Genomic DNA, 12764 nt, shown 5'->3' with positions numbered 1-12764 from the left:
CCTGGTGTTCTTATATCCAGATGGTAATCTGTTGCTTCCAGTCATGTTTAAGGCAACAAGCACTTGATTTCCAAAATCACACATTTCCAGGGTGTTGGGTGTACACAGAGTTTGTCTCCTCCACCTAAACATAGGTGGCAAATGCTCCTTAAAGGATCACGGCCCAGTCTCTGTGTGTCATTTTCTATTTTGATGAGTACTTTAAAAGGTATTTATTCAATCCTGACATCTCAAAGTGTTGGGATTAACGCTGTGTCCCAGAGATGTTAACTGTTCTCTGGTTGATTTGACAGACTACGCCTACACACTGAGAACTAATGCTTTACATCCTGAGAGTCATAAACAGAAATTTGAAATATTAACATACTGGCAGAAAGTCCTGACTGATATGGTAAGAGAGGAAAAAAGTGGTTGCCTTCCTGTGGCCTGAGAAAAAAATTCCAATTATTTAGTTTCTTTGGAGCTTAGATATTATTTCTTATTGGTTAATAATGAAATCCAGGGAGTTCCCGCCGTGGCTCAGTGGTTAATGAATCTGACTAGGAACCATGAGGTTGCAGGTTCGATCCCTGGCCTTGCTCAGTGGGTTAAGGATCCAGCGTTGCCGTGAGCTGTGGTGTAGGCTGCAGATGCGGCTCGGATCCCGCGTTGCTGTGGCTCTGGCGTAGGCTGGCAGCTACAGCTCCGATTCGACCCCTAGCCTGGGAACCTCCATATGCCGCAGGAGCGGCCCAAGAAATAGCAAAAAGACAAAAAGACCAAAAAAAAAAAAGTGAAATCCAACAAGTATCTGAAGACCTTTCAGATATGATACTGATCTTTGTCATTAACAGGGAAATATATTCACTCTGATTAGATTTGAAATTATTGTTAACAATTTAAGGCTGAATATTAAATAGGAAGCCCAATATAGTTGAGTTTAGCAAGCTTAAATTGTATCACTTCCACTGCTTAAGAGATAACTTTCAGCTCTCCCTAAACATTGTGTTACTGGATTTAAAATACCTGCAAGAGAGTTCCCATTGTGGTTCAGTGGGTTATGAACCTGACTAATAGTATCCATGAGGATGAGGTTTTGATCCCTGGCCTCACTTAATGGGTTAAGGATCTGGCATTGCCATGAGCTGTGGTGTAGGTTGCAGACGTGGCTTGGATCTGGTGTGGCTGTGGCTCTGGTGCAGACCAGCAGCTGCAGCTCAGATTCAACCCCTAACCTGGAAATTTCCATATGCCACAGGTATGGCACCAAAAAGAAAAAAAAAAAAAATGCAAGAGCAGGAAAATCTACTTAATACTGTGTAATAACCTATATGGGAAAAGAACCTGAAAAGGGATTTGTGTAACTGATTCACTTTGCTGTACACCTGAAAAAACACAACATTGTAGGTCAATTATACGCCAATAAAATCTTTTTAAAAATAAAATAATCAAGGGGTAAGCTGAACCAATACTGTAGTTGAAACTTTATATCAGGGGTGTCAGAATTTCTGCATTATTACTAATTTTAGAATTCAGAAATTTGTTAACACTTGAATATATTTTTGTTTTTGCTTTTGTAGGTTTCATTGATTTTATAGTAGAGCCAACATTTTCTCTTCTGACAGACTCAACAGAGAAAATTATTATTCCTCTTATAGAGGAAGCTTCAAAAACCCAGAATCCTTCCTATGGAGCAAGCAGGTTTGATATTATCTCTTTTTTTTTTTTTGCGTTGTTTCCCTTTTACTTACCTTTAGTATTCCTTATGTTAGGCAGGAAATGCTTAGAAGAATTATTAGGTAGTATTGCCACCTAATGGCTATATATCATATTGCATTGCCTTTGAAATTGGGAACTTGAGGTCCACCACATACACACACAAAAAAAAAATCAAAGTACTGAGGTGTATAACAGAATCAGATTCAATACTCAGAAGAATAAAATTATTTGAATTTTCATTGAGATGTATGAATTATGTCCTAAGTAGAGTAACTGGTGGTGGTGGGCAGTTGGGAGAGGGGCATTGCATTGGTTTGCTAACAAATCAATCCCAACCCACTCGTGTCTAGAAGGATACCTACATTAAAGTTAGCCTTTTAAATGACATGCATACGTGGAATATGTATAACATGTAGCAGTAAAGTCTATCATATATTCAACTTAAAAATTGCAAGCCAGATTTTTTTTCCTTGATAAATTTGTTAAGGGATATTATTTAAAACTTGCAGTTGCAGAAAAATCATGCTAAATTCTTGCCCATCTGAACACCTAGCTTTTCCTAATAACACACCGACAGGCTCCCTAAACGTTGTCCTAATGAGGAAACCGAGGGAATGTTCTGCCTGAGAAAGATCCAGGATAACCTGGAGATTAAGTGGTGAAGGAGACAGGGACCATCACCCCACTTTGAGCTCCAGAATGCTAATGCCCCTGCTGTAATATTCACCAGAGGACCTACCACTAAGGCAGCTCATATCAAGGTTCTGCTGCTCTAAATAGACCCACCCTCATTACACATGTGGGCCCTTATCCACTGCTGTGGAAATCCCAGACAGCCCTGGCCACTCTCCATGAGGAAGGGAGGAGGTGAGCAGCACCAACAATAGGCTCAAAACTGGATCTGAACACCCACCATCCTGCTTCTCCAGCTGGTGTTATAAAGTGTTTCAGGCTTTGCTTCCTCACTCCATAGTCTGCCGTAGGTATTTTCTGGTTTCTTTGGTTACTATTAGCTCAGGCACCTTTATGGGATTACATGTTGCTGATTCCTCTAGACGATCAAATATGAAAGGCACCACGAACGATGGAACCTACTCCCCTGACTACTCCCTTACAAGCGTGGACCTGAAGAGCTTCAAAAACAACCTGGTGGACATCATCCAGCAGAATAAAGAGAGGTGGAAAGAATTAGCCGCTCAAGGTACAGTTATTTATGAAGCCTCGCTGCCATCTCCCTCTGTCCCAACTCCTCTTCTGAGATGTTGAATTTTTTCTCCCCTAGATTTCTTCTTTTATAAAACATGCAAGCCTTTGAAGGTATTTAGAATTTGGCTACCCTTGGACTATTCATAAGAAAATTGGTTTGTCTGTTAAATAAAAAGAAATTCTTCTCTGTTTGGGTTGCAGAAGTATTGACATGGTAACAGTGAGGTGGATGTGAAGGACCATAAAAGGGACAAAAAACTTCACAAAGGAGTTCACATTGTGGCGCAGTGGTTAGCGAATCCAACTAGGAACCATGAGGTTGCGGGTTCGGTCCCTGGCCTTGCTCAGTGGGTTAACGATCCGGCGTTGCCATGAGCTGTGGTGAAGGTTGCAGACGCGGCTCGGATCCTGTGTTGCTGTGGCTCTGGCGTAGGCTGGCAGCTACAGCTCCGATTCGACCCCTAGCCTGGGAACCTCCATATGCCGCGGGAGAGGCCCTAGAAAAGGCAAAAAGACAAAAAAAAAACAACAAAAAACAACCTTCACATAGCGCAATAACCTCCTTCATTTCTAGAGGTGCTTTTGATCCTGTGTTTTAGGTTTTCTAAGTAGCTTTTGTGTTGCATTAGGTATGCAGCACTTAGTGTCAAAGATTTGAGGGTATGCTTTTTTCACTTTTACTGACTTCTTTCCTGACCATTTCACTCACAAGTTGGGAAAACCGTGTGTAATCTACTACCAAAGAAAACAAATGGGAAGCTAGCTTAGTTATTTCTGACATGATTTTGATTCAAATTAATTGGTCTCTTTGATTTCCAAGGTATGTGAGTTAGTGTCAGTTATCTTTCATTGAAGGAAATTAGCTTCCGAATTCCAGATCTGGCCCCTGCCTCCTTTCACCCTGCCTCCTGCTAGCCTCCTCTCATGCTCTATACTCCCTGCACAGTGGCCTTCTGGCAGGTTCTTACCATGCCCCAGGATCTTTGCAATGATTGTTTCTTCATCCAGGAATTTTCTTATTGGAGTTCTCTGCAAGACTGATTCCTTCCTGGCTGGCAGGTCAGCTTTTTATTTTTAATTTGAAAGACACTGTGGAATTTTAGTAACTCATTAATTCTCACATGGAGTTTTTGAAGTATATACTATTACCCGATTTTACAGGTAAGGAAACAGGCAGAAGGCACTTATGTGACTTGCCTCAAATCCCACAACTAGTAAGTGGAGGAGCTGGAATTCATTCTTTCTCTCTAAACACAATGCCCTAAAATCCCATGCTGGGCAGCCCCCAAGGAGGCCTTTCATGACCACTAGGAATAATGTCCTCTGCCTGTTTTTCCCTACTCAAAACCAGTTTAGTTACTTCAAAGTGGTATCGCTTGTCCATAATCAGTGATGTTTATTTATTGCTTTACCTATTATCTGTCTTGCACATGGAAACCTGTTATTCTCAAAAGTAGAGCCATGGTCTGCTATGTTTTCTAGGGTGTCCTTAGCTCCTTGCTCAGTGCTGGACATACACAGATACTCAGTAAATATTTGTTTAATTAAATAGTTAATTAATCCTAGATAGTGTTACATTATTCCTCCACCTCTGCTATTAGAAAACAAAAGAAATACTGATCCTAATTCCATCATCCCACTCTGTAACTCATGTTTTCCCAGCACATAAGCTTAGTCAAAAGGAAATAGAGTTTCCCAAATATCTGTGGTTCTACACAGCCATTACAAGGACCACTTCCTGGATGTATAAACTGTGCAGTCACACAGTCCCCCACACTCAGAATGGTCCTGTGCTTAATTAAATACTCTAACATCATCATCTTGTAATTTAGCCATGGGCATCATTTATGTTGGAGAAACCAGGGGGTTTTGCTCTCTTGTCCCATCCCAAATTGAGTTGCCACCTCTGGCAGCAAAGTTGGTTTCTGCTGTCATTCTCAAGCTGGTGTTGGTGGCAGAGGTTGGAAATAGCTACAGGTTCCTGCTAGTCTTACCAGAACCTCCAGAAATTTTTCAAGAATAAATATTCTCAAAGTGTTGTGTTGCCTTGATTGATTTCCAGGGTGATTATATAGTTGTTCTTGTTAATGTTTTCCAACTTTTTATGCTTGTTTTCTGTGGAAAGGAAACACTCAGCCTATTTACATCACTAAGAGGAAGTCCTCTTTCTCCACATTGGTTTTGGGAAGAATTAAATGAGTTAATTTAGAAGTACCTTAGAAGTACCTAAAATAGTAGCCACTTTAGTTGGCTGTTGTTACTATTACTATAATTATTATTTACTGTGCTTTTGCTGTGTGTTCTAGGAATTAGGGACACAGTAAAAAACTAAAGAAACAATAAAACATACCTTCATGAAAGAAGGAATGAGAGTTAGGAGCAGGATTGCAATTTTAAATAAGGTGACTAGGGAAAGGCTTTACTGAGAAAGTGATAGTGTAAAGAAATACATGAACAGTCAGAAAGAGCTATGGTGAGACCTGGGGTAAAGGGTAGGGGAATAAGTTTTCAGACAGAGGTAGTGACCAGCAAAATATCTGGAAGATGGAGTTTGCCTGATGTGCAAGTTATAAGAGGAGGCAAGTGAAACGGAAATTGGGCAAGTTGGAGTAGTGTAGGCAATGACAGATGGGTATATGAAGCCACATCACTGGTTTGGATCCCAAAGAGTTAGGAAACACAATGTATGGTTCTAAAGGAGAAAATAAAATGATCTGAACTGATACTTTAAAAGGTTTACTCTGGCTATGGAATGGAAAATACTATGTTTCGGAGACAAAAAATGGAAACAAGGAGGCCAGAAAGAGACTGTTGTTTATAACTCAGAAACAAAGATGGGGACTTAGTTCAGGTGGTTGTGGTAGAGGAAGAAGTGTCTAAATTGTGGATACATGAACTAGTATCCATGAGTAGAAAAGGATAGCAAAAATAGATTGGATTCTGGATATATCCTGAAAATAGAACTGATAGGATTTGTTAACAGATTAGGTATGGGCTATGAAATCCAGAGAACCATCAATGCCAGAGTTTTTGTTTTCCTACACATTAATTGTGTATGTTTAAATTTCTATAATCATTTTGCAGAACACTTTGGCGTTCTCTAGAAAAGCTGAGGATGCACGTGCCATATTACCCAGCAATCTCACTTCTATATTTTTACCTCAGAGAGACTTTATTCATCTGCATCTCAAGACATAAACAAAACATGCACTACAGCATTGTTAACAAGTGCAAAAAAATGTGACAACAGTAAAATGGATTTATAAGCTCTAATGTATTTGTATTATGAAACAGCATAATCTGTTAAGATAAATAAACTTTCACTGTGAACATCAACAGGAATGAAAGACACATATAATATTGAGTAAATCCACCTAGATTGGAACAAAAACCATAAATCAATCCCAGATCTGCTTTCTTTCCCATCTTCTCAAAGAGAATGTGTGCTTGAGAAAAACTAATTATGTCCCAGAATTAAATCTGGGTGGTCAGTCTGGAATGCACTATGTTTCTTACTATACTGGGTAATTTTCTGATTTGTTTGATATTGATTCAAACCCCAAAATACTAGGCTCAAAGAAGATTAAGAAGTGAGAAAAGGAGGCAACGTGGAAACTGATACGCTACCAGAACTGCATTGGGCACAAATCACAGCTGTTTAGAACCAGAAGGAAACATAGAGCTAGCTTAAGGCAAGCTTGAGGTATTAGAGTATGTATTAAATTGTTAAAACATACTAGTGTTTTTCAATTTCTTTTTTGTGACTTATTTCCTATATAATTGCTATAGAGTCATAGAATATGTTCCATATAATCTCATTCATTAAAGCCTTCTGAGGAGTTTCCATCGTGGCTCAGCAGAAATGAGTCTGACTAGTATCCATGAGGACCCAGGTTCTATCTCTGGCCTCTATCAGTGGGTTAGGGATCTGGTAGTGCCACAAGCTGTGGTGTGCAGGTTGCAGATGCAGCTCAGATCCTGAGTTGCTGTGGCTGTGGTGTAGGGCAGCGGCTACAGCTCTGATTCGACCCCTGACCTGAGAACTTCCATATGTCATGGGTGTGGCCCTTAAAAAGATTAAAAAAAGGCTTTTGAGACCTGCTTTTGGCTTAGTAGCTCATATGTTCCACTGAAAAGAAGGGGAAACATAGGATTTTGATTAGAATTACTTTGATACCAGTTTGGGGAGAAGTGTCATCTTCTAGTTATTTTCTCTCCCTCATCTTCCTTTTGGTTTCATAGAAATGAAAACAATTGCACTGGAATAATGAGTCAGACCTTTCCCAACTCCAATCTGAAGGCTACACTTATCCTTCTTGCTACTTGGGGCGAAAACCTCAGTCTGTGACCAGGAAATGAGAAACCTAGATGTTTTCTGGAGGTGTGAATGAGGAAGTACAGTGCTTGACTAAGTATGTTCCAAGAAATTTTGCCCCATATATGGACATGACTTTTGAACCTGAAAACTGAGAGTGTGTGTTTTGTTTCTGAGTACTTCAGCAGCAATACTTATGTCAATTTGTCTACATGGGCATGGACCACTGTGGCTAGTAAGTGGAAACAAAACCAGATTAGTTAATAGTATACAGCATCAGCTCATCAACAAGATAAACAGCTTTTCTAGGAAGGAAGCTTTTGTAGGAATTTCCCTTTTGTAGGGAGGGAAATTAAAAATAAAGTATGATTGTTGAATTAAGGCAATATTACTCAGTTAACATTTGTCAAGTGTTTTCACTACTTTACAGGAAAAAAAGATCAGAGGTTCATCTTTCTTTTAATTTGAATGATTTAAAACTAACTGAATTATGTGATACAAACTGAAATAATTTTAAATTCCTTGAGATTTTCCATTGTGGTTAATAGTTTTTAAAAATGTTTCAGAGGGGAGTTCCCGTCGTGGCGCAGTGGTTAACAAATCCAACTAGGAACCATGAGGTTGCGGGTTCGGTCCCTGCCCTTGCTCAGTGGGTTAACGATCCGGCGTTGCCGTGAGCTGCGGTGTAGGTTGCAGACGCGGCTCGGATCCCGCGTTGCTGTGGCTCTGGCGTAGGCCAGTGGCTGCAGCTCCGATTAGACCCCTAGCCTGGGAGCTTCCATATGCGGAGGGAGCGGCCCAAGAAATAGCAACAACAACAACAAAAAAGAAAAAAAAAATGTTTCAGAGGGAAACTGACACTTTTGAACGTAGGTGAATCTGTTTTAAAAACAAACAAACAAAAAAAATGAGACCGCATTCTCTGTTTTGTACCAAGGTCTAAGGCAATCTTAAGACATGTTTAGGAACTTGAATTCAGTTAAATTATTTTTCCTAGAAAATATTTACAGGATCATAAAAACCAGTTAAAAAAAAAAAAGGAGCGCTATAACATAGTGTAAATAGCCGATTTGTTCTCATTTCCACCCAGTGTCTAACTTAGGGAACTTTAGGGACAAATGCAAGAAACTGTTGTTTCACACTCTCCCCTCTGACTCCCACAGATACTCCTGTCCATTTTGGAAGTTCCACAATTTAAATCAGGCTGATTCTTCCTTTTGGTTTCACAGGGTGTGAATAAGCTGCCCCTGGAAAAATGGGAAGTAATCCCATCAGAATGCCACTTTTATCTTCCTCCTTTGCTTCTCAAGGGAAAACCTAGATCGTGTCCTTGGTGTCATCTGGAAACAAGGCTGCGTGGGCTTCAGGCTGTATTTCTCAAATTTAGGGCACTTACAGAGCCTTCCTCAGTAAATCTTTATCTTCAGTGCTGATAGATGCTGAAGTATTCACAAGAATAAATAGAGTTGTGAGCCTAAGCATCACACCCAAACCAATTATACAGTAGTGCTTTCACAAAAACCTATATCAATCACTCTGCACTCATCTCATAGAACTTTGTTAGATTTTTCTTTTTTCTTTTTAGGGTCGCACCTGCGGTATATGGAAGTTCCCTGGCTAGGGGTCGAATCATAGCTGCAGCTACCGGCCTATGCCACAGCCACAGTGATGCCAGATCCAAGCCGTATCTGCACCTTATCATTGAAGCTTGTGGTAATGCTGGATCCTTAACCCACTGGGCAAGGTCAGAGATCAAACCCACATCCTCATGGATACTAGTCAGATTCTTAACCTGCTAAGCCACAATGGGAACTCCAGATCTTTTTTTTCGTATTTGCCAGCAATCCCTATTAGTCCCTAATAGTGCAACTCATTCTTACATCTATTGCTTAGAGAAAATAAAAATAGATTTTTTTAAAAAAACAAAAATATGTCCATTTTACTTTGTATTGAATTACTTTAAAGGTTATGTTTATAAATATTCATAAAATATTTCAGTTACTCTTTTCCATTACCTTTTTATAAAACATAATGCATTTTACATGATAACTACTAAACTCCCAGGACTATATGAATCTTGAGCATCTTTTGGAGAAAATATATGAATACTTTTTAGATTTCATAAGGGACATGTAAACAGAGTGAAGAAAAGTCTTTCAGAGATTAAAGACTAGAACTGACTCTTATTTTCTCTCTAATTATGGTTTAAAATGTAATTGAGAGTTTAAATGAGATCTTGCTCATAATTTTTAAATCATATTTGAAAGTATTAGTAAATTAAATTATGTATTATATTATACATTTATTTTATTGTTCCTATTCCTAATTTAATCTCTTCAGCTAACATTCTACATTATATTATCAGTGCAGTAAAGCAGGAGTATGCATTTGGTAGAATGGAACATTTGGAAGATCAGAATTATAAAGTTTTAAGAGGTAGTATTCACCAAAATCACTTAACCTTAGAGGATTTAGATAACAGTTCATTCAGTGAGTGTGTACTTGTGTGTTACTCATTCATTCACTCATTTATCATAAGCATAACTCAGTAGTTTTCAACCCTGGCAGCATATCAGCATCATTGGGACTACTTTATTTTTTAAAAGTTCAACATGGTTTATTTCCAGGAACACTTTTGGGCATTTCAATGAATGCAGAGGGCTTGGAGGGGAGAGCAGAAAACTTCACTAGCTCCTTGCCAAGACAAGCCAAGTACAGATTAGGATCTGAGCCAGCTCCATCTTGACAAAGCTGTACTCAGGAGACATCATTTGTACCTAGATAAAGCTGCCATTAAAATATCTATGTCTTGGGTCATGTGTCTCTACCATAGAACATTTGTCTTCTCTTCCTGGAAAAGTCAGTGGACATTCTTTCTACTTTATCCTTGTTCTTTCCTCCTCCTTCTTGGGCCCCCTCCTCTACTTATTAAAATCCTACCTATCTTCCAAAACCCCATTAAAATGCCCCCTCCAAGAATCCTATCACTTAGTTTTGTAAGCTGTCTTATTTGTACTGCAGTTGGAGTACTTACATTCTGCCTTGCAAGTCTCAAAATGGGAAGATAAAAATATATTCAAAAAGGATGTGCCAAAGTCAGTATTGGGATAGGAAAGGGAGTGAAGGAGATTCAGTATCTGTTTCCAGTTACACATGCCTTAGAGAAATTCTGACGTTCCCTTTTGGAGATGTACACCATACTCGACCCAATGAGAACTATTGAATATCATGAGATACTACAACCAAAATGTGTTACACATGCCTAAAACTATGGAGCCTGCCAAAATATTGAGAACTACTAATGAAGTCATTCTGAAAATATTTACAGAGACCCACTATATATAAAACAAATGCCTGTAGATTTTTTAAAGAGAATGCATAGAATGTAGGATGTTCAGCTTTAGATATTGATGGTTCTTGCTCAGAGCCAGGTAGAGCTCTGTCAGTGTTGGGTAGAGGAGGGTTGACTCTATTTTAGGGAAGTTTTATTTTAACAGTGAATGAAATGGTATTAGCCACTGTTATGTTGTACCATGTACCATGTATATTTTTTTTTCCTTGGCATATAGAAGTTCCTGGGCTAGGGGTTGAATTGGAGCTGTAGCCACTGGCCTACACCATAGCCACAGGAAAGTGGGATCTGAACCACATCTGTGACCTACATCACAGCTCGTGGCAACCCCAGATCTTTAACCCACTGAGTGGGGCCAGGGATCGAACCTGTATCCTCATGGTTGATTCATTTCCACTGAGCCACAATGGGAACCCCCTGTTGTACCATATTTTTGATTGTTAGCTAAATGAGCTAAAATAAATGGCTAAAGTGTAAGGGTAGGGTACATTCTCCAAAGCTTCTCCCCTTGTTCAATGTCTGCACATCTGTACTTGCAGCATTTTCAGGCACCAAAACTTAGTCCCTTGCTGTAATTCTACTTTGCAATAAACTGCAATAAGTAACTGGAGGAGCTCACAGGAGTTTTGTAGCCTCTGAAAACTCTAGGGTACAGAGTGTGACAGTGGATATTTGAAGAGTGAAAAAGGTGATGATGGGGAAGAAAATGCTAGACAGGATGCTGCAGTGTGGAGTAGAGTTGATGGGGGCAGAAGAAGACTAAAGAGGTGGGGCATGAGGTAGGGAATAGCTATTTTAGAAAGTTCTCCCTTTCAGGTGCTACTTTCCTCCAGAAAATAGAACCAGAATTTTTACCCAGAATTGACTGAGTCCTTCATATTCCTCACACTAGGCTAGGTTCAAGACTTTGTCAGTTTCTCCCAACAATTAATCCAGCTCCAAGTACATTGGAAGCTTTGTTGTCTTACATTATGCTTTAGAGCAAAATATAAATCATCACTTTCATCTCTCACCTCTGTTCTCTCTCCAAAACCTCAAGTTCTATATTCCTTTTGACCTAAGATTTCTCCTCTCTTTCTTTTCTCTGCCTCCAGAATCCCCTCAGTTGCACAGAACAATTTAGTTCTGACCTCAAATTTAGCCCATTCAATAAGACAAAAGCCTGATAATTGGCCTAAAATGACATCTATAGTTCTTCAAGCATGCCTGGGCATCTCTGGGGTGATCATGATTTGGTTATTATTTTCAGATTCATTGAATTCCTTATTAAATTTTTTTTCTTCTACCATCAGGAAATTTTTAAAAACCTTAATCACTGTACCTATAACCTACCTTTGTAATCAGAAAAATCATCATATGTGTTATTATTAAGATAGGCATTTCCTTATTTTTAACATAATTTATTTGAAATATATTGACTATACAATGATACTGTAGTCAAACAGGTTTATTTAAAATCACTTATTGTTAGAAAAAATCAGATTTTTTCAAAAAGAAACAAAAGTTTTCTGGAGTTCCCGTCGTGGCGCAGTGGTTAACGAATCCGACTAGGAACCATGAGGTTGCGGGTTCGGTCCCTGCCCTTGTTCAGTGGGTTAACGATCTGGTGTTGCCGTGAGCTGTCGTGAGCTGTGGTGCAGGTTGCAGACGCGGCTCGGATCCCGCGTTGCTGTGGCTCTGGCGTAGGCCGGTGGCTACAGCTCCGATTCAACCCCTAGCCTGGGAACCTCCATATGCCGCGGGAGCGGCCCAAGAAATAGCAACAGCAACTACAACAACAAAAAAGACAAAAAAAAGTGAATTAAAAAAAAAGAAACAAAAGTTTTCTAAAAATAGATCTTGCATTATTGCTTGAAAAATTAAAAAAAGAAAACTAGAAGTCTTTCCCACCAGAGATAAAGTAAATGTTTAAAACTGATGGAAAATCATTGAAATTTTAAAAGATCAGATTTACATTGTGATTAGCATGACATTTTAGTAGATTTTGATAGGTTCACTAATTAAATCATCTATTATTACTTGTATTTGAAATATCTTAAAATGCAACATATTGGGGTTCCTGTTGTGGCTCAGTGGGTTAAGAATCAGTGTTGTCTCTGTGAGTAGGCTGGTTCAATCCTTGGCCTCACTCAGTGGGTTAAAGATCCAGCATTGCCACAGGTTGTGCCATAGTTCACAAATACAGCTTGGATC

At 39.2% G+C, this 12764-nt stretch overlaps 1 protein-coding gene across 2 annotated transcripts in view; it reads left to right on the top strand.

The window, feature by feature from the left end:
• The window catches only part of PDE1A (phosphodiesterase 1A), a 259700-nt gene that overhangs the window by 229177 nt on the left and 17759 nt on the right, over positions 1-12764 (top strand). For both annotated transcript variants that reach the window (XM_047773019.1, XM_047773020.1), the window contains exons 12-13: positions 1560-1680; positions 2754-2899. In XM_047773019.1, coding sequence (XP_047628975.1) covers positions 1560-1680; positions 2754-2899 — 267 coding nt within the window. The remainder of the gene's footprint in view (positions 1-1559; positions 1681-2753; positions 2900-12764) is intronic.

This window comes from Phacochoerus africanus, chromosome 3 (assembly GCF_016906955.1).
Source record: "Phacochoerus africanus isolate WHEZ1 chromosome 3, ROS_Pafr_v1, whole genome shotgun sequence".
Classification (NCBI taxonomy): domain Eukaryota; kingdom Metazoa; phylum Chordata; class Mammalia; order Artiodactyla; family Suidae; genus Phacochoerus; species Phacochoerus africanus.
This window is presented reverse-complemented; position numbering and strand designations above follow the sequence as displayed.